This window comes from Chlorocebus sabaeus, chromosome 9 (genome assembly GCF_047675955.1).
Source record: "Chlorocebus sabaeus isolate Y175 chromosome 9, mChlSab1.0.hap1, whole genome shotgun sequence".
NCBI classification, from domain to species: domain Eukaryota; kingdom Metazoa; phylum Chordata; class Mammalia; order Primates; family Cercopithecidae; genus Chlorocebus; species Chlorocebus sabaeus.
In genome coordinates, this window is record NC_132912.1 from 69,892,802 (window position 1) to 69,914,681 (window position 21,880).

The window sequence follows — 21,880 nt, forward strand, 5'->3', positions numbered from 1 at the left end:
GCTTCCTGTCCCAAACCTGCTGTCCTGGGCAATGCAAAGGAGGCAGGTTTTCTGGAAGCCAGGTCGTCTGCCCTAACCCAACTGCAACACAGATGAATGGTTTGCAAATGCCGTCTCCCATTCGGTAGGCTCCCTAACTCTGCTGATTGCTCCTTTGCTGGGCTGGGTTCACTCATTTAACAAGAGGGCTGAGACGATGCTGACCAGCAGGAGCCACTGAAATGTGGGTCAGTGCCACTAATGTCATTGCTAAGCGCCCTCCCACAGGCTAGAGCAGGCCCAGGGCAACTTCGGGACACACACAGGCACACCCACTCACTCCTGTGTGTCTCCACCCAGCCCCTCCCCACATCCCAGGGAGATAACTGCAGAGCCACCCCCCTCCTGCCCCCCTCCCCCACCCCAGTGTACACAGCTCTACACTGGTGTCTGGAAGCCACACAGAGCATTCTAGGACCCAGAGAAGACAACTTCCATACCTTGCTGGGCTGGGGACGAATCCCCGGGGCCTTCTCTCCTAGTCTGAGGAGAACACCAACCCTAGGGGTGGTGGGGGCTCTCAGTTCCATTCTGGCCCCCACTAGCTGACCTCAGAACTACAGCCTTGTTCCCCTAACCCTGCAAGCGCCGGGGGAGAGGCCTGGAGTCAGTGCTCTCTCTACCCCACCCTCCCCACTGCCTCTTTAAATGCCAGCATTCAACCAGGGGTGAGGTGTGTTCAATCAACCAGGCGCCCAAAGGGGTCCAATGGGGTCCACACGGGCTAGGGGAGAAAGTGGAGGCTGAGATCCACGTTTCTTCACAGGCCCCCAATTCCACTTTGCTCTATACCGTTTCCCTAGATGCAGTAGTCCTTCATACATTAGCGAGAATTCACCGGTTCCTTTGTTTTCTTCAAGGAGGAGCTCAGTCTGACATCCAGTTTAAGAGAGTGAGGCATAACTGGGAGCGCGTGTCTGCAGAAACCCGACCGCTCTAGAGCTGGAAGTGCCAAGAACAGGTGCTCTTGACCCACTCTGCCCGCCCACCCTTACTCTGAAGGGGCAGGGACCCCAGCCTGTTGTACCAGTTCCAGAATGTCTGACACTAGAGACGCATTAGCAGCCAGGTGCACTCACATTTAGCTGTTTTTAAAGCTTAAAAGCTCTGTACAAAAAACAAAAATCACAAATGAATCCTCACAACACCCCTGTGAGGTAGGTAGGCAAGTATTATTCTCCCATTTTACAGATATGGGGAAACTGAGGCAGAGAGGTGATGTGATCAGCCAGTGGTCCCAGTTCAGCTGAAAGTCAGAGCCAACCATGAGAATACAAATGATCCCTCCCCATTCAGTCCCATCTCTGACTCCGCATCTAGACCTTGTCTGCAAAGAAATTAAAACTTTCAATTCATGCAAAAATAAAAACAATAAACCTGAAAAGGTAGTGAACAGACATACAGTAGTTATGCAAAAGAATTCAGCCAAGGGGGTCAAATATTTTCCAATACTGGGTAAATGGGAACAACTTCGGCCTCCTCCTCTTTTCAAACATCATGACCAATGGCACATCCTTTTTTTTTTTTTTTTTTTTCTTTTTTTCCTGCAGAAGTACACGATCCTAACCAAAGACAGGCTTTCCTGGTCCCAGTGAGCCAAGCAAGGTGGACAGCCTCCTCACTGTTCAGCTCCTGGGTTTCAGCAAGCACCAGTCCCCAGCTGGAAGAGCTGCAAGACTCAACTCAAACATGGCACTTCTCTACCACCTGCTCCCAGCAGCCCTTCCGCTGTGTGGACAGAGTGGATCCCAGCAGCCTCTAACTCAGCAGGGTCTGGCCTTTTCTGCTTCCACCGGGAGGCAGGCTCAAAGATGCTCAGCAAGGACAGCCTGGAACCCAGGTGATCCCCTCCCACCACCCTCAGTGCACCCCTGCACACCTCACTGTCCATGAGGACCACCCCAGCAACCGCCCTTGGCCAGCACTCCTTGGGGCTCCTGCTGCAGCAGGTGGGGGCACCAGGCCATCCTGGGCTGCTGGGACAGGGAGAGGTGCCGGGGGACCTGCAGCTCCAGGCCGTGGCTTCCTCTGTGCCTCCTGCCCAGGTTCCCAGGCAAGTGGAGCAGGCCTCTTCCACTGTGCTGCGTCCGCATCCTGGAAGCTCTTTACTCCCCGAGAGGGGCTCCCCAAGGTCTCCAACTCCTTGAGAAACCTCCACCATCCTGCCAGCCCCACCAGGCCAGGTAGGTGTCCTTCCTGCAGTCTCCCAGGTTGGAGATGCGAGCATGAGAGTCCAGAAAACTGGGTGAAGCTGCCTTTCACGTAATAGGTCTATCCAGAACACTGTCCCCTCCACCCACCTCAGGCTGCCAGACGCCCGAGGGCAGTGCTTGGGCAGCAAGAAGGGGAGCGGCAATGGCAGAGCAGCAGGAATAGGAAGTGGGGAGCTACCAGTGGCCGGGTCTGCTCTGTGCCAGGGGCTGCCAGGCCAATCTGAGAGCAGGGAGAAGGGGACAAAGAGATCCACAGTGTCTGGCAACTGGGGGAGTGAGCTCCTTGGAGGCCAAACGCCAGCCTGTTTGCAGGTGCACACAGCAGAGTGTACGCCTTGTGAGCACTCCAGTGAGTGCTCCTCCCTGGAGGTCAGCCACACACCTTGGTGGTTTGCAAGGGATGGCTGTGCCATCTCCCTGTCCTATAAAAAGTTCTTTCTAAAAAGGCTCCCAACTCCGCCCAGTCTCTCTAGGAAGCAGGGGAATCATTTCCTCAAGACCAGCACCCCTCAGGGCCACTCCCAGCCAAGAGCACCTCAGACACCCCAGGCCCGCGTGGGGCCCTACGGGTGGGGGACAGGGAGTAAGTCCCCCTACAGCAAGTCCTCGGGGGCGGAGGGCTCGAGGCTGCAGCTCTGCGCCTGCCACCGGTATCGCAGCCTGGAGAAGGGCTGGTCCTCCCCGCTCTCCAGCTCGGGGAAACCCAGCTCGTTGAGGATCTCGTAGATGCCAGCCTTCGATGCCACCTGGGAAGAGAGCAGAGGCAGGGGCAGTGTTTCAGGGGAGGGAGGATGCCACTCAGGCCACTGAGTTCTGAAGATGAGTCTGTGGCCCGTGAACTTGGTGACCTGAACAAGTTTGCACCTTGACTTCTGTTAACTTCTCTGGGCCTCAGTTTCCTCATAGCAAGGAAAAGGCTCTACCTCACAGGACTGCCTCGAGGAGGACTCTACACGTACAGAAGTACTGGCAGACAGTGAGTGCTCCATGCAGAGAGCAGCAAGGGAGGCCGGGCACACGCTGGGCCCTGGGTGGCTCAATGCTCCCCTGTGGACGCCCAGAAGCGGGCCTGCAGAGGGCTGGAGGAGGAACACGGATGCCCAGGAGCGGGCCTGCAGAGGGCTGGAGGAGGAACACGGATGCCCAGGAGCGGGCCTGCAGAGAGGGCTGGAGGAGGAACACGGATGCCCAGGAGCGGGCCTGCAGAGGGCTGGAGGAGGAACACGGATGCCCAGGAGCGGGCCTGCAGAGAGGGCTGGAGGAGGAATACGGATGCAGGGGCAGGTAAGGCTACAGCCTCTGCCCCAGGTGGCCCCCCTGGACACTCAGGCCTGCCGCCCAGCAGCCCAGACCCTGGCGCCAGACTCAAACCATCCACAACCAGTCCCCTTCTTTCTCCACCGTCCTGGGGATGGGGAGGGTGCAGCCTCCACTTAGAACAAAAGAATGGGTCCGTCCCGCTCTGGCCCTGGGGCCGCCCTCACTGCCACCCTCCACTCATCCGCAGGAGAGAGGGGCTGAGGTCCCCTGAGGATGGAACCCATACTTCAGCCTGGACTGGCAGCCCTCCTTCCTTGACCTCCCCCAGTAGGGGATTCAGCTGGGGAGGGGATCAAGCTTCCTCTCAGCCCCAGGCTCCCCCAACTTCCGCTCTCCAAGCAGAACCAAGCAGGAAGTGTCCTCATCCCCTTCCACCTCCACCCCTCCCCAGGGGCTCACAGAGGAAGCTGAGCCCAGGCCTGCTCAAGAGGGTGGCCCCGACATGGCCTTGGTGTGACCACATCAGGTCTCCTGACAACACACATCACATGCACCGGGGGCATTTCAAATGCTTCTCCACCTGACGACCTGAGGCCCACCCTCAAAGCCTGCCACTCTGCCTCCACTCCTTCATAGCCCTGAGTCCACCTCACACCTGCCTCAGTCCCCATACCCTTCCTGTGCCCACTCTGGCCGGGTCACCAGCCCCTGCTCTCCACCCACCCACTTCCCAGGAGCTAATTCCAGCCTCTAGTCCAGATTAGAACTGCCAGGATCTGCTGGTGAGGTCTGGAGGGGCCAGCTTCCTGGCAGAGGAGTAATTACAGGCCGCTTTGCCAAGGAGGGAAGGAGGCCTCTCTTCTAACATAGAGGTGCCAAGGTGGCAGCTCTGCCTCTAAAACAGCCAAGTGGAAGAAGAGCCAGGAGGCCAAACAGAGAGGATCCAGGAGGCTGGACAGCGAGGGTGGTGTCTTAGGTCAGGACATGGTGGGCTCTGGAGCCAATCAGTCAGCCCTAATACCAACCTTGAACAAGTCACCCACCCTCTCTATGCTCAGTCTCCATCTCTGTAAAATGGGAGAGCAACAATCACACCGTGCTAGACCCGCCTAGTACAGGCTCCAGCAGACGGCACTGTGTGTCTCCCCGCGTCCCCACAGCAGCCTTCGGGGCTGGCACCCGCAGGATCACATCCCCTCCATGTTAGTGCTAAGGCCAGCAGCTGTGGAGGAGTTGGCTCACTGGTACAAGGCCATGGCTGGAGGGAGAAAGGGGCAGGGCCACCTCGCAGAGCACAGGTGAGGGCTGACCACAGTTGTGGGCATGAAGTGCCCAGAGCCGCCATCCACTCAAGGGTGGCTGTGCTGATGTGTGCTACAGGGTCCTAGTCCCAAAGGCTGCCCTGCTCTGTCCCCCACCACTCAGTCCCTCCCTCCTCCTCATTCATCTGTTCATTCATCAAACTCATCAACTGCTTGCCAGGCGCAGACAAACTGCTCGGGACCCAAAGTCAGATCAGACAAACTCTTGGCCAAACAGAAGCCTCCTGCAGAAAGGGGGATGGAGGCTCTTTCCGCCTGTCACGGGCACAGCGCGGCTGTGACCCAGCTCCATCTGCAGGAGGCAGCTAAAGAGGCCCTCTCGGCCTCAGCCTCCCCTCACCTCCTGCATCCAGGTGCTGAAGGGCCTCTCCCAGGAGCCGGCCTTCTCCAGGTGGAGGTACGCATTGAAGAGAATCAGGCAGACATAGCGTTCCAGGTACTGCAGGCTCCGCAGCTGCAGCCTCCGCATTTCCTGCGCCTCTTTAGCTGCCTTTGCCTGGAGGACAGGACAGGGTAGGGTCAGTGTGGGGGGTCAGTGTGCCCCCCAACACACAAACATACCACCCCCGCTGCCCTGAGCGCCAGGGCAGGTTGATCCAACCTCAGAGCCAAGGGCACTGCCTCCACCTGACTTACAGGACGAGCAAGCCGGGGCTGCGGGTCAGGAGCCCACTTCCCACCTGAGAGGCATGGCCGGCATGGCCGGCCTCCCTCTCCTCGTCATGGAATCACAAGCACTGTCCTGCTCTGAGGGGTGAACGGGGACAGCAGGAGAGCTCATTGCAGATACCCTCCACGGTGCCTGAGGTGCGCTGAGGCCCTCCCGCATGGCAGGATCCATGTTCAGGGTGGGAGGACCCTTACTGCCACTTCCTGCCAGCTCCCAATCCTCCAAGGACCAGAGGAAAGGCTTCACTCCTCTCTCTGCAGCCCCTCAGGCCTCCCGCAGGGAGGGTATGAGTGCTCTGACCAGTGGCCTGGGAGGCGCCGATGGCAGGGGTCATTAAGGCTGCGTTCTCGGGGCTCTGCCGTGTGGATGCACATTAACCTCCTCCCGCCGACTGACCCGCTCCTGCACTGGGCCTACTGGGTGGGTGAGTTCATCCTCCAGCCTTGAAGGGGAGAAACCCCATCTTAGCCTCTGGGCCCAAAGGTCCCTAAGTGACTTCCAAAAGTGAAAGGGGTACACGTACAGCCCTCACCCTCTCCAAGGCTGGGGACAGGTAACAAGAAAGGCTACCTGGCCAAGGAGCAGCAAGAGATGAAGCGGCTGAGGAGAGGGTTTGGGAGACGAGGTGTGAGTGCAGGGGAGACTGTGGGGCATCGATTTTTTAAGCAAGCAAGCCTAAGCATCTTCATGGGAAATGGCACCAGGCCACGTGCTGGGGCGAGAGGGACAGCAAAGTCAATTAGAGAGGTTTCCCAGAGAGTGTGGGAGTGCCACTGGGACGTGAAGGCCTGGTGGATTTGCACAGACAGAATGTGGACCAGATGGGGGAAACACAGAGGTGAGGCTGGTGCCTGGAGTATGGGGGCTGAGAGGGGCTGGCCTGGCTGGAAGGAGAATGAGGAGGGATAAGAGGTGGTTCTGCCATTCTGCTGGGCTGGATCTATTATGGAAGCCACCTGTGTCACCTAGAAAGTTTATCCCCAGGTCAGCGGTTCACAACCTTGCTGTCCATGAGAAACATGAGCAACTTTAAAATGCAGATGTCTGGGCCCCACCTAGAACAATCCAATGAGAATCTCAGCAAGGTGTGGCCTGGGCATCGGGGTTGTCGAAAGCCCTCTGGGTGACTCTCTATAGCCAGGGTTCACACTATGGCTTCAGTACTGGGGAGCCATTGAAGGCTTGAGAGTATGAGTGACCCGTTAACAGAAGATGTCTGGGAGATTTGTGCTCAGGAGGAAGGGAACTTAAAAGAGAGTCCTTTCTAGGTTCTCCACAATGTGGGGGGTCAGGGGACAGGCCACAGGCCAGGGATAAGACCCAGGACATGCACAGCCGGGCTCTCCTACAGGGCACCCTGCCTACCCTGCTCCTTCCACCCCTCACAGACATGTCACCCACCCAGCACCCTCCCCTGCATGCTATGGAAGCGGAGTTTGGAGAGTGAAGGCCATACCTCGTCTCATACCCACCCCCCAGACCCACAGCAGCTCTCCCTGCTCCAGGAAAAGGACGTGGCACAGGGGTCATCCCTCGGGCACCAGGAACATCTGTGCGAGGACACAGAAAGACCCAGCCTCTGGGAGCCGGAAAGGGCTGTTCGCCTCCCAGCTGGGCTGCAGCTGGAAGCCCTTCCGCACAGGAACACGACGTCAGCCTACATGCATCTCCTCCTCAGCCCTGGGGTGGGCTCTGCGGCCTCAGACGTGGCATGGCCCACAGTCCCAAGAATCAGAGCTGGAGTAGCCTGAGCAGGGCCTGTGGTCCCCAACCTCCCACTTCTACCTCCACGGCCTCTGTTGTCTTTGCCTCCAGGGTCACAGAGTGGACGGTAACTTGCAAAGCCTGCCCACCCATCCACCCAGAAGGAGCTCGGGGGCCCTGTAGATGGGGGCAGGGGTGAAAGGTGGACAGTGGGCTGTGCCCAAGAGGGGCGAGGGGACCAGAGCCAGCACTGTGACTCCCTGGGAGACGTGAGTCCCATAAGCTGGGTTCAGGTCCTGGATCTGCCATTTAAACTCACAGGCCCCAGGTTTATGGAGGTAGGATTTCTCAGCAAAGTGAGGGATAAGAAGGCACCTGTGCACCACAGAAAGCTCACTAATCCACTCACCCATCCAGCAGGGAGGGGCCGCTCCACCGTGCCTATCACCCAGCTACAAACTGGGGATGCAAAGATGAACTATTCACAGGCCCTGCCCTCCGTGCCCGGAGGGGGATGGAAATCATTTCAAAGCAGCCAGAACAGCTGCATTCCAGGATGACAGAAAGGGGAGAGAGCAGGGCTCAAGGAGGAGGGGACATCCAGGGTGGGTGAGGTCTACAGAGAGGAGGCAGAACAGTGTCTTGAGAGGGGGAGGGCATGAAAGGCAAGAAGGGGGCCCAAGAATGAGATGAGTCCCCAGAGTACCCCCTCCCAGAGTGGGCAGAGGGGGAAGAGCTCATGGCGGTAAGAGAGGGGTGAAGGTGAGAGGCCAGGCCTGGAGTGGGTATGGAGGCCAAGCCAAGGCCTGGCCCTGCAGACAGAGGCCAGTGAGGGCTTCTGGGGATTTGAGGATGGGAATGGCCTGTGGCTGCCGCAGAAGGGATGGGGCCACTGGGGGCAGGATTTGTTTAGAGACTGGGGAGTGAACAACAACAAAAAAGATTTTACCTAAATATAAACCGCAGCCAATACAATGCAACCTTGCCTATCTGCAAGGATGGACGGTCTGCACCACAATGCAACTGGCTGCTCTCCACCCCACCCCTTAGGCTGCTTCTATCCTTCCCCAAGCTCCATCCCAAAGCCTAGAGCCTACTTCAAAACATTTTCTTAGAAGGAAGGAAAGGAAATCACCCACAGTTCCACTGGGCAAGAGCCATTCTAAACTACTTTCAATTAAAGAGCTCAGAGGCAATGTGCTATGGGCGTGAAACGCCCTCAGCTCTGGCTCTGTGCCATGGACATGACCACACCAGCACCATCCTCTCCCACAGCCATGGGGATGCCTGTTGCAAGAGACACGGGTAAGGATTAGGTCTGAGGAAGATTCTCTGGGGTGAGAGGTGGAGTGGCTCCTTCTGAGCTCTACTGGCAAAGGTAGAATTATCTCCAAATTCAGACCATTGTGTACAGGTGACACCTGACCCCGCCCCCAGAAGGTTTCGAGGGCACATCTTGCTGGATCACAGGTCTGTGATTTGAGACAAACGCCCATCTTCCTGTCAAGGCCCTGGTTTCCTTAACACCATCCCATGTTAGCACCACTGCCTGGGGAGGAGGATGGGTCAGCCACCTCCTGTCGATAAAAATAGCGGAGTTGTTTATAAACGGCCTGGCAGGCCAGGCTGTCATTAGCTGTGGTGGAGCCGGACGAGGCTTCCTCACCCATTGGACTGAGCCCTAAAATAGAAGAGGGCCAGGAGAGGTGGCCGGGCCACTGGGTACTTCGGGCCTCTCAAACCTCCAGCCCACCTGGCATCGAGGTAGCCCAGCATTGCCAGCGGGGGCTCTCATGAAGCTCTGCTATTTGCCGAGCCACCAGGGAGAGGCCCACTGAGGCAGGGCTGGGGAGCCTCCCCAGGCTACCACACAAGCAGAGCACGAGCGTCGGGGTCTACTGAGTGCCACCTGCGGGTCAAGCACGTCACATCCTGACCTGAGGATTAGACCCTAACACATTCTCCTAGCAACCCCGTGAAGGAGGCGAGACCATCCTATTTTGCAGATGAGGCTTAGCAAGGTTGTTTTTTGTTTGTTTGTTTGTTTGTTTTAGCACATGCTTAATTAACCCTTCAAACAGTAGGCATCCTGCCCAAACTCAGAGTTCTGAGCTGGGAGATGAACCCCAAGACCCAACTCTTCCTACCACCCTCCCCTGCTTGGCCACAGTCAAGCCCACCACTCCCTGCTCACTCTTGTCTCTGTACCTTCACCCACACTGTTCCTCCTGCCTGGCCGGGTTTCCTCCAGGCCTATGATAAGCCCCCCACTCTCCCAAAGTGAAGCCGCCTGCTCCAAGCCTTTTAGCCCAACAGCCCTGCCCTTCTCAGTCTCCTCTGCCCTCAGGCCGAACCTTTCAATTAAAAGTTGCACTAAATTCCACCTTGACAGATTCTAATTGCTTCATCAAAGCAGGGGCTGTCTCAAAACAACCATAAACCCAGGGGCGGGCACCAGCCCATAACCAGGTTTACCCCTCCCCCTTCTCCCCACCGCACTGGGGGTCTGCACAGAACCTGGTATGCAGCAGGCGCTCACTGAGCACTCCTCCCCAGACCCCTCTTGTGCTGGCTCATGGCTTCTAGTATCATCTTGAATCCAGATCCTAGACAGACTCTGAGGATTGCAGACTGGGACATGTCAGCGGCTCAAGTGCTCCACATGGATAAGGGTCAGGCAGCCCAAACCCACAAAACATGTCCCAGTGAACCTCCTGAGCGTACCCCAAACCTGCTGCGCCCATAAGCCTGCCCATCTCCGTGGCAACTCCATCCTCCCAGGTACACAGGCCAGAACCCGGGACTCCTCCTTCACTTCGCCCTTCTCAACCCCACGGCCAATCAGTAAACCCCACTGGCTCCACTTCAAAACACCTCCAGAGGCTGACCACCTCTCACCACCGTGGTCCCAGATACCCTCCACTCAGCGACAGCCCCTGGCTGGTCCTCTGCCACCTCTCCTGCCCCCTGCTGTCTATTTACAACATAGCACCTAAGTGACTCTACATACAGTAAGTGGGTGGCTCTGCCCAAAACCCTGCAACTTCTTCCTTTGCACTCAGAGTAGAAGCCAAAGTCCCAGCAATCCCAGAAAAGGCCCTACAGTCTTCCTCCTGTCCCCATAACCTCTGACCTCTTCTCCTGCCCTCCCGTTCCCTCGCTCTGCTCCTCAAACACACAGGCAGCTCCCACCTCGGAACCGCACACAAGCCACACCCTCTGTCTGGACTGTTCTTCCCCCAGACGCCAGCACGGCTCCTCCTTCAGGTCTGTTCAACGCCACCTTCCCATGGAGTCCCTGCCTAACCACCCCACTTATTTAAAACTGCAAGCCCTCATACCGCCCCGTCGGCACCTCCTAACTGTGGAGTCCTAATTAGGGAAAGGAGTCAGGCTGGCAGGACCAGGAAAAAGCAAACAGAGAAAGCAGATAAGCTCCAAGTCTGCCTTTCTTCATGGTCCAGGACACCGCCCTCCTACGCAAATGACACAATCTTCCAGTGTCCAGCTATCACCAGACCCTCGGCTGATAGAAAAATGCAACTTAGCTCACTGCAACTTCGGCATTATCAGTACTGCACAAAGCTCTCTTCAGCAAACAGCACAAGCACTGACCTAAAAAATCCCCAGCCTGGCCAGGTGCGGTGGCTCACACCTGTAATCCCAGCACTCTGTGAGGCTGAGGTGGGTGGATCACGAGGTCAGGAGATCGAGACCATCCTGGCTAACACGGTGAAACCCCCGTCTCTACTAAAAATACAAAAAATTAGCCGGGCATGGTGGCGGACACCTGTAGTCCCAGTTACTTGGGAGGCTGAGGCAGGAGAATGGCGTGAACCCAGGAGGCGGAGATTGCAGTGAGCGGAGATTGCGCCACTGCACTCCAGCCTGGGCAACAGAGGAAGATTCTGTCTCAAAAAAAAAAAAAAAATCCCCGCCAGTCTCTGTCTCCTTGCAACCAGCTTCTCTCTTGCTAACTTGCCCACTGCACCCTTGCAACGTGTTTCCATACTTTCTCTAAAAATCTGCCTTTCTTTACCTTTTACATACTTTCTCTAAAAATGCACCTTTACTTTTTTTTTTTAAACACCGCAACCAGCCCTTTACCTTCTTTAGTAAGAAGAATTTTAGCAAATTCTTCTTACTCCCCATGTAATACCAGCCTCAGATAGTTATAACCTGTGACACTTAGAGGCTCCGCTTCTCCCAACGGACACCCCGCTGTCCAACAGACCACAGCCCTGATGTGTGTGCTGCCTGCCACAGGTCTCCCTCACTAGAGTACAGACTACATGAGGGCGGGGCCTTTTGCCCTTTGTTTGTGTGGCATCTCCAGCACCTAGCGCAGTGCAGTTGGTAGGTGTGTAATAACCGTTTGTCAAATCAATGAATGACGATCATGTGCATCTTGCATTTTCATTCATCCCAGCTTCACAGGACACCTCGGTTGCCTATGCCAACCCCTTTGCCTTTCAGAAAGGGAGGCTGAGGTCAAAGAGGTGAAATGACCTGCCAGGGTCACATGAAGAGTAGGCAATAGAGCCCGAGCAGGAACCCAGGCCTCGGGTCCACTGGGGAGCCACACACTTGAAGACCTGGACGCAGCTGAGGCTCAGGAGAAGACAGCCCCAGAGGAGAAATAAGAAGAGCCAACAACCCAGGCAACAGAAGGAGACCATCTCTACCAAAAGAACAACAAAAAAGAGGCAGGTGTGGTGGCACGCACCTGTAGCCCCAGCCACTCAGGCCCGGGAGCTCAGGAGGGAGGATGGCTTGAGCCCAAGAGGTCAAGGTTACAGTCAGTGAGCCATGACTGCACCACTGCACTCCAGCCTGGGTGACAGAGCGAGAGTCTGTCTCTAAAAAAAAAAAAAAAAAGAAAAGAAAAAAAAAAAAAAAAAAAAGGAAGAGCCAACAAGGCCAGGCTCAGGGTCTTCATCAAGCCAGCCAGAGAGCAACTCTCCCCACCCTGCCACCTGCTGCGATTACTAAAGCCCGAAGCCTCCTTGGTATCCCCTCGCTCACCGACTCAAAAGAAAGAAACCTGGCCTGGTGACCTCTGCCTCCAGCTGAGGTGGGGCCCAGGCTGGGGAGGCAAGTGACAGTCCCCGAAGATGGCCAGTGGCTGAAGGGCAGGTTCCAGGGCCGGGAGCCCACCCTCTTCCCAAGTGCAGCAGCAGCCACTGTGTGTGGTGGGTCTCCACCGAGTCCCTGCAAACTGCATCCTCAGGCCAGCCCAGCGGTGGGACCCCAGCACAGGAAGTACCTAACCTCTGGAAGGGAGAAAATCGCCCTCAATCCATACGGGTAACCCATTTTCCAAAGGTGACATCATATTTTGTTAAGTAATTTCAAAGTGTGAAGGGACTTGACCTGGTGCCGTGGGCCACTCTGCATGCTATGAGTTCAACAGATGCTGTTCAGCAGCACCTCTAGGCCAGGCACAGAGATTTAATGCTGAGAGGACACAGTCTCGTTCCTCAAGAGGCCCACTGTGCCCGCATGTAGCCCACGGAGCCTGCCTGGCAGCCCAGCCACCCTGCACACCCCACACACCCCATCCCACCTCCCATGGGCCCCAGACTGGTCTTCACCACCATCCCTCAAAGCACGCAGAGCAAGGGTAACAATTCCAGGTGACAGATGGAAAAACAGGGGTCCAGGCAGGCCAAAGTGACTTGCCCAAGGTTCCACAGGGAGTTACTGGCAGAGCCAGGGCTTCCAACCCCTGACCCCGGGCTCTTTAGCTTGCTGCAGAAGAATGCCCTGTCCTGGAAGACCAACAATGTGGACAAAGAACCAAAAGGGTTAATAATGAAGGTGCAGTCAGGCTTTCCTATTTATTTACACAATGATTTACTCAACCTTCCCTCCATCCACTCACTAGAAAGACATTTGTGGAGCCCCTACTTGTGCCAGGCAGGGTGCTGGAGTCAGGATTTCAGAGGTGGACCTTGCAGCAGAAACAGGGATCTCTGGTAACAACCACAATCGGGACAATGGGAGAGGCAGGCACTGAGGCAGGGTCTCTGGGGATTACCCAGGGGGTGAGGGAGGCGGTGAGGCTGGAGTTGAGATTAAACCCCTCCCAAGCCCACCAACAATTCTAAGCCCAGTGGTGCACACTTAGAAACCACAGCTGCTCAATGGATGTCTGTTGTTGAATAAAACAGGAAAGTCCTCCTGGAGAATGGAAATATCAGCTTGCCCTACAATGGGAAGGAAGAGAGATGAGCGGTCTTGGCAGCCAGGTATGGTGGCTCACACCTTTAATCCCAGCACTTTGGGAGGCTGAGGCAAGAGGATGACTTGAGCCCAGCAGTTTGAGGCCAGCGTGGGCACCACAGCAAAGACCCTGTCTCTACAAAAAAAATTAAAAATTAGCCAGGCGTGGTGGTGCATCTCTGTAGTGCCACCTACTCAGGAGGCTGAGCCAGGAGAATCACCTGAACCCAGGAGGTTGAGGCTACAGTGAGCTATGATTGCACCACTGCACTCCAGCCTGGGCAACAGAGCAAGACCCTGTCTCAAAGAGAGAGAGAGAGAGAGAGAGAGAGACAGAGAGAGAGAGAGGTCTCGGCTACTGAGAACATGTGTCCTACACACATGCATACACACACGAGAGCACATGTGTACTCACATGCACACTCACACACACACTCCATTCTGGAAGCCGTTCTAGGCTGGGTGTGAAAGAGCCCAGGAAGCAGCCTTTGCTTGGGTCCTATTTTATGTCACAGCTCATAGCACTGCAGGGCTGCCCTAATTGCTCCGGACCTCCTCCCGAGACACATTACCTACTGGAACCGTGTCTCTGGGGAACAACTTTGGCAGCCAGGGAGCCAGGGTGTTTTTTTTTTTAGACGGAGTCTCGCTCTGTCGCCCAGGCTGGAGTGCAGTGGCGCCATCTCAGTTCACTGCAAGCTCCGCCTCTCGGGTTCACGCCATTCTCCTGCCTCAGCCTCCCGAGTAGCTGGGACCACAGGCGCCCGCCACCACGCCCGGCTAATTTTTTTTTTTTTTTTTTTTTTGTATTTTTAGTAGAAATGGGGTTTCACCGTGTTAGCCAGGATGGTCTCCATCTCCTGACCTCGTGATCCGCCTGCCTCGGCCTCCCAAAGTGCTGGGATTACAGGTGGGAGCCACCGCGCCCGGCCAACAGCCAGGGTTTTCAAGAGGCTGAGAGAGACCCTGCCTGGGGCTCAGAGCCAGAGCTCTCTGGCCTTTTATTTTTCTTAAGAAATAACTTCAGCCCTTGGGACATAGAGCTGGTCTCTCTGACCTCCTGGCAGCTCCTTTGGTCGCAGGGACAACTCTGCACCAACCCAGGCAGTCACACAGTAGTGGCTGGCAGCTTCCCTTCCAACCCTTCCCTTCTCTGCCATCGCAAGATTGCCCCCGGGTTGTGGCTGCCACAGCAAGTCGAGGAGTTGGGAGCCAGGTTCTGGTCCAGCCTCCAGCCAATCACAAAACTTCATTAGGCCTCAGTTTCTTCTCAGTCAAATGCGTCTAATAAAATTTGTCCTGGTCTCACCATCTGTCTGAGGACCACAAAAGACAAAAGGTGAGTTCTTAGAAAACTCAAATAGCAACCAGGTGCAGTGGCTCACACCTGTAATCCCAGCACTGTGGGAGGCCGAGGTGGGTGGATCACTTGAGTCCAGGAGTTTGAGACCAGCCTGGGCATCATGGCAAAACCCCATCTCTAGTAAAAATACAACAATTAGCTGGGAGTGGTGGTGGCAGGTGCCTGTAATCCTAGCTACTTGGGAGAGTGAGGCAGGAAAATCACTTGAACCTGGGAGGCACAGATTGCAGTGAGCCAAGGTTGCGCCACTGCACTTGTCTGGACAACAGAGCAAGACTCCGTCTCAAAGAAAGGGGAGGGGAGGGGAGACAAGAGGAGGGGAGACAAGGGGAGACAAGAGGAGGGGAGACGAGGGGAGGGCAGGCAAGGGGAGGGGAGGGGAGGGGAGGGGACGCTCAAAAAGCACTGCTCAAAGTTAAAGCACTACAGTCTTTATACAATAAATCTCGCTTTGAGACCAGATGACGTTGCCTTCTTCCTGTGTGGCTCCCTTCACCTCAGCTGTTCTTCAAACTCTTCCCAAGGGAAAACAGGAGACACAGGCTGTTTTAAACACCAAACACTAAGAATTAACGTCACCAGCCAAAGCCCAGGAAAAGTGCCGCTGGCATTAATGATTCTAGCAGGGCCTCTTCCAGGCGCTCTGACTTTGGTTTTTGCCATAAATATTTTCCCTTTCCAAGCCCAAAAGGAAACAACGAGGTGAGCCGAGGGTGTCACCGCCCTGGGCTGGCGGCCATGTTGGATTCTCCTCAGCCAGGGCCCGGCATTCTCACTTCCATCCAAAGCGCCGGAAGTGGCTTAGTTCAATGGGTTTTCTTTCTTTCTTTTTCCCTTTTGAGGCAGTTTGTTTGTTTATTTGTTTGTTTTGAGATGGAGTCTCACTCTGTGACCCAGGCTAGAGTGCAGCAGCATGATCTCAGCTCACTGCAACCTCTGCCTCCAGGGTTCGAGTGATTCTCCTGCCTCAGCCTCCCAAGTAGCTGGGATTACAGGTGTGCCACCACGCTCAGCTAATTTTTGTACTTTTGTAGAGACAGGGTTTCACCATGTTGGCCAGACCGGTCTTGAACTCCTGACTTCAGGTGACCCTCCCACCTTGGCCTCCCGAAGTGCTGGGATTACAGGCATGAGCCAGAGTGCACGGCCTTGAGGCAGTTTTTAAAATGCCCCAAGCATCTGGTCCCTTCACATGCACGGGGCATCCGAGCCTTGACTCAATCTTGCACACACTGGAGAACAGAGGGGCATTGCCATAGGCTGCAGCCCCTGAAGTCGGGCTGCTTGAGACAGGCATAGGCAGAGAGAAGGGTCGAGGCTGTTCCCTCAGGGAAGGTCTGTCCCAGTGGAAAATATGTGCCTAGGCTCAGCTCCACCACCTCCCAGCTGCACCCACAAACTGTGTCTGGGATGTGTTCTTTTCCTCGTCCTTCTCCTGCTCAGTCTGTGACTTCCTCAAGGGCAAGGACCATGGCTTCCAGTTCTGTTTCCCTGCAGCAGGGCTCAAGGTGGGCAGGGAGAGATGAAATGGTGCCTCCTCCCACTTGGGAGGCCATATAGCATGGCAGAGAGGCCCAATCTGGGAGTCAGGGGCTGGGTCTTGCCCCCCTCCTAAATCTGCCAGCAGCATATTCTTGGGCAAGCTCAGCGCCTCCCTCCTCAAATGTAAAACTGGAACCAACATTAGTACGCCCTTTATCACACACAGGCAAAGTGAGGACTGTGGTCATGAAAATGTCTATCAGCCCAGCATGGGCACCTCTCGGACTAGTTCCAAGTTGGTCAAGGAGATATCAGGACATGTGTGGCTGGCACTGGGTCTCTAGTGACTCCCCGTCCCTCCGCATGAGCCTCTACTCCATCCCTCTCCCTGCCGGCTCTCACTCCAGTCACCCAGACCCTCCTCACAGACTCCAACCACATCCAAATCTGGAGGAACATTAGGCCTTGCTGAAGCCAACATCTTTCCCTCATTTTTAGACAAGCATCTCCCAAACCAACCCATCCACTGGAGACAAGGAAATCAAAGGAAATAGCAAGCATGGAACCTGCCTGTCTGTCCCCACCACACCTGAGGGGAAGTCTCTCATTCTGGAAGTATTGCAGTTAATTAACGTAGATGGAATGAGAGAGCCAGCAGATCACCATTCTGCAAGTTGGCGATGCCCAGAAGCCAGTCATAACAGGAGAGACGACAGGACCTTCCAGCCCCAACAGCAGCATATGGCACCCCCAGTAACCATTCCGGCCACAATGAGCCGGAATCTTGTGAAGCCTTGGAAGCGAACCATTTCCAGGAAGCACAGGCCAACTTAAACCTAGGGGTGCAACTAGCAAAATTACCTCCAGGAAGCCCAGGAAGACAACCAGTTCACCTCACAAATATATTTCGAGGGGGAAAGGAGAACCGTTTGAGATTAAAAGAGACTTAGGGCCATGTCAATCAAATGCAACATGTGGATCTTGTTTGGATCCTGATCCAGCTGCAGAAGGCCTGTGAGATTAGTGGAAACATCTAAACATTGACCAGATATTTGCTGGTAAGTAGCGACTGTCCATTGTTTAAGAGGCAATAATGGCGGTGTGATTACCTTCTTTAAAAGATCCCCCTTCTTTAGAGGTACACACTGAAATATGCACAGAAGAAGTAGCATGAGGACTGGGATGTGCTTTAAAATAATTCAGTGTAGAGCTCAGAGGGCTTGAGATGAAATAAGACTGGCTGAGATGGGTACTTACTGCAGCTGGGAGGTGGGCACACGAGGGCTGAGGAAATTATACTCTCTGCTTTGAAATTTTCTGTTTGAAATATTCCAAAATACTTAAAAATATAAGTTCCTACATTTTGACTCATTCAATAATTCTACTTCTAAATATCAGCCTTACAGAAATAATCCACACAACGGAAGAGCCACATGCGCTACGAGGTCCACGTCACCCCCATCCCAGAAGATGACAGGAAAGAACGTGAAGGGCCGGCCACACATGCTATACACAGGAACAGCGTGGGAAACGGCACTTCCACTCACTGCGTGGTATGCGAACACAGAATGTGATGATGTAAGGGCTCCTCGGCAAACACAACAAAACGCCCAGGAGCCAGAGCTGTTGCTTAATTTTGCCTCTCTCTGCCCTACTAGAACGTCAGCTCTGCGCACCTTTCATCACTGGCCCCCGCCCAGTGTCAGCACAGGACCCAGCACTGAGGCAGCACGTGCTGGCTGGGCACATGTTGAAATGCACAAACACAGCCTAGGTGAGCGGCCAGAGACATCCCGTGGGCCTGCCGCAATCACAGCTTCCAGACAGGCTGCAGGCAAGTGCACGAAGCCCAGAAAGAAAAGGGCAAAAGTAAAATCATCGCTGAGTCATCAGGATTCTGGGAGACTCTCTGCTCTCCCTGGGCCATCTAAGCTTTTGGTACTTACTGTCCTTATTCTTGCTGTGCAACCTCGGGGTGCAAATGAAGATTCATGCACATTCTGAGCCCTCCTCTCTGATCCATAAAAGGAAACTGACCTCCAAATTCTTCCACTGTTCCCAACTGAGGGCCCTGGAATAGCTTTATTGCTGAAGAAGCACAAATGCCGTAACACGGGAGCTGTGTTCTTAACTGCTTATTATTAAAGTATAAGTTGACTGCTGAAGCTGGCAGGGGGCCACGAAAAGGAAATTCACCATTTGGGGGCTCTGGGGAGTGAGGGGCAGGAAGCCAAGTAGACACGTGCTGTTGAATTTCAGGATCCCAAGTGGACTCTCGGGACTTTGGAAAACTTCAGATGGGCCAAATGTGGACCAAACCTAGAACATTCCCAGGCAAATTAAGCCAGTGGAGGGGATAAAGCCCTGCCCAAGCCTGAGCTCAGGTTCATTTACATCCAGAGGCTGTGGGGGATCTGACCAGGCTGATGGCACCCCCTGCACACACAGCACCCGGCCTGCTCTGAGCAGAGAACCACAGACCCTGCTGGAGGCCACCTGGGGACTTCTGGTTTGAAACCAGAAAGACAGCTGATACTGCAGGGGAGACCTGACTGCCAATTTCCAGAAGTCACCATTAGAGGGAAGGGGTGGTCAGGGCCGCTGCCTTTCTAGAGCCTCCACAACCTCTCAGCAGCCCACTGGGGCAACATGGATGAGATCCTTGGGTCAAGGACAACATGGTCTGGGGAGGAACGTGGGCTGGGAGTGAAGACCGTTGCCTCTCATCCCCACTCAGTCACCAATTCATGGTGGTTAACCTGAAAAGGTTAAACACAGAATGACCATATGATCCAGCAGTTCCACTCCTAGGTATATAATCAAGAGAAATGAAAACACGTTCACACAAAAACTTGTACAAGAATTTTCACAGCAACATTATTCATAATAGCCAAAAAGTTCTACAACAAGCCAAATGTCCATCAGCTGATGAATGGGATATGTCTATACAACGGAATATTATTCAGCCATAAAAACGAAGAATACATGCTACAACACGGATAAACCTTCAAACATTATGCTAAGTGAAAGAAGCCAGACATAAAGGACCACAGAGTGTATGATTCCATTTATATGAAATGGCCAGACCATGCAAATCCATAGCAGCAGAAAGATCAGTGGCTGCCAGAGGGTGGGGGGAGGGGAAACGACTGCTAGCGGGTGTGAGGTTTCTTTTCATGGCGATGAAAAATGTTCTAAACTTGATGTGGTGCTGGATGCACAACTCTGTGAATGTACTAAAAACCACAGAATCATGCACCATAAATAAGTGAATTGCATGGCACGTGAATTATATACATCGTGAATTGTATGTCAATAAAGCTGCTGTAACGGAGATTGTGGGGGGATGGCAGGTCCCCCAGTGTGGTCCCTGCCAGCATCAGTATCATCTGGGAGTGTGTTAGATCTCCAGACCTCCAGAATCAGAAGCTCCAGAGTGGGGGCCCAGCAGTCTGCAGTTTAACAAGCCCACCAGGTGATTCTGAAGTCCACTAAAGCTGGGGGCCGCTGCTTAGAATATGTGGCTCTCAGCCTTGGCTGTGCATTGGAATCACCTGGGAAACTTCAAAAACAAGCCGCGTGCCCTGGCCAAGACACCCCCACCAACTAAATCAGACTCTCTAGGAGTGGAGCTCTGCTACAGTATGGTTTAAAGCTCTCAGATCTCTCGGACATGTGGGGTGCAAGCCCCTGAACCAGAGGGTGTCTCAGTCCCTCTGCTCTTCAGTGCCTCAAAGAATTTGGCCAGGTAGGTCACTGGCGCCACCTGGTGGCCATATTCTGGAATGACTCTACATCTTGCCTCTGGGCCCTCCAAGGGGCCCTGGGGCTCAGGGATCCTCGTTCTCCCACTGCAGAGGTCACAACAAACCTGGCCTTTGGAAAGGGGGTGGGTGACCTGGTGGGAGCGGTAAGAATCCTCAGCTGGCTCCGCTTCCTCTCACCTCATTAAAAAACACTTCACATTCAGAAGGCAGCCAGAGTGACCACCTCTAACAGCCCCAGACACCTTCCTTCTCCAATGCCAACAGAGTAAAGCAATCACCTCTCACAGCCCCAACCACCTTTCCCTCTCCAATGTCCAAGGAGGAGCGCCAACTCACCCACACCAACTCATCTCCAACAACTTCTATGTCATCAGATGCGTGCACCAAACCACCTTTGCTGCCTCTAAACTTGTTTTGCACCTTTCAGCCCCCTGGCCTTTGCCATGCAGCCCCTCCCACCTGACCCGCCTTCCCAGGCTCTCTGAGGACACTGCTCCAGGCCAGCTCTGGGGGAGCCCTCCTCTCTCCCCACAGCTCAGGCCCTGTCATGCTCCCTGCTCCACCCTCTGGGTGCCTCACAATGGACTTCCAGGGCTGCGGAGATCAGAGGAAGGGAGGCCAATCAGCTTCAGAAGTCAGGAAGGTAGGGGCTAACAGACCCTGGCCAGCATGGGATGGAGGGTCTAAGATGCTCTGAAGCAGGCATCCTTTTTCAACTATTGGGCCTCCAGCTGCAGACTGAACTGGAAGCTTCGATTCTCAACCCTCTCAGCATCCTCTGAAAGTGGGAGGAGCTCAGCTTCTTAGCTCATTGCTGCCACAAGACCATTGTGAGAGGGACCCAAAGGTAACTCAAAAGGAGACTCAGGATCCAATCTAACTATGGCCCTGAAGAAAATAGTTCTTCCTAAATTCACCAAAGTTCATCTTCTGAAACTCCTTAACCACCTTCCCCATCCCACATTTAACAACCTTTTTTTTTTTTTTTTTTTTTTTTTTGGACAGTCTCTCTCCATCACCCAGGCTGGAGTGCAGTGGAGTGATAACAGCTCACTGCAGCCTCGACTTCTCAGGCTCAAGAAGTCCTCCCACCTCAGCCTCCCAAGTAGCTGGGACCACAGGCCAACATGCCCAGCTAATTTTTTTTCTTTTTTTTTTTTTTTGTTTGAGACAAGGCAAGTCTCAAACTCCTGGCCTCAAGTGATCCTCCTGCCTACGTCTCCCAAAGTGCTGGGATTACAGGTGTGAGTCACTCTTCCCCTGGCCTGGCAGCCTCTTAATCTCTCCAAACTCCCCTCCCAATTGACCTCTGATCTTGGACCCAGGTTGACCCCAGATGCCTTACCCTGCCTTCCAGCTAGGCATCCACCCTTTGCCCCAATTAGGGCCTGATCCATGACCCTGAGCAAAAGCTGGGCCCAATCAGTCATTGCCCCAATGTGTGCACAGCTGCAGCCGAGCATAGGGCTGGCTTGGGGCAGGCCCCCTCTGCAGGGGCCATAGGCAAGAGCTGTTTCTAAGAACTGCTGGCCAGCAGTGGGGAACACATGGCTGGCACATACAGCCCCCTCTCAGCACCATGGAGTCCTCACCCCCTACCCACCGGCTCGCACCACTGCCCCTCCCACTCAGCACCCGCCTCTGTCCCAGAAGGCAATCAGATTCACTGGGCCAGAGAGGAACAGAAGTGAGCACTCCACAGAGACCCAGGAAGAAAACTCCAGAGCCGACATTAGCCTGTGGTCATGGGACTGGGCCAGTAGGGCTGAGTGTGACAGAGCAGGGAGTACTGGGGACCCAGGCAGGCTTAAGGGCACATTCTTTCCAGATAGGCT

The 21,880-nt window shown here is 54.7% G+C and overlaps 2 protein-coding genes across 5 annotated transcripts in view; both read right to left on the bottom strand.

Annotated features, from left to right (window-relative positions):
- Positions 1–1,114: 1,114 nt before the first annotated feature.
- LOC119627923 (uncharacterized) lies at positions 1,115–2,665 on the bottom strand. Its single transcript, XM_038009108.2, has one exon. The coding sequence runs from the start codon at positions 2,663–2,665 to the stop codon at positions 1,718–1,720; it is 948 nt and encodes a 315-aa protein (XP_037865036.2). The 3' UTR covers positions 1,115–1,717.
- Positions 1,172–21,880, bottom strand: part of PALD1 (phosphatase domain containing paladin 1) — a 109,360-nt gene continuing 88,651 nt past the window's right edge. For all 4 annotated transcript variants that reach the window (XM_007963163.3, XM_007963162.3, XM_007963160.3 and 1 more), the window contains 2 exons: positions 5,175–5,330; positions 1,172–2,998 (listed from right to left, as the gene is read on the bottom strand). In XM_007963163.3, the coding sequence (XP_007961354.3) occupies positions 2,846–2,998; positions 5,175–5,330 (309 nt within the window). In that variant the 3' untranslated portion in view covers positions 1,172–2,845. The remainder of the gene's footprint in view (positions 2,999–5,174; positions 5,331–21,880) is intronic.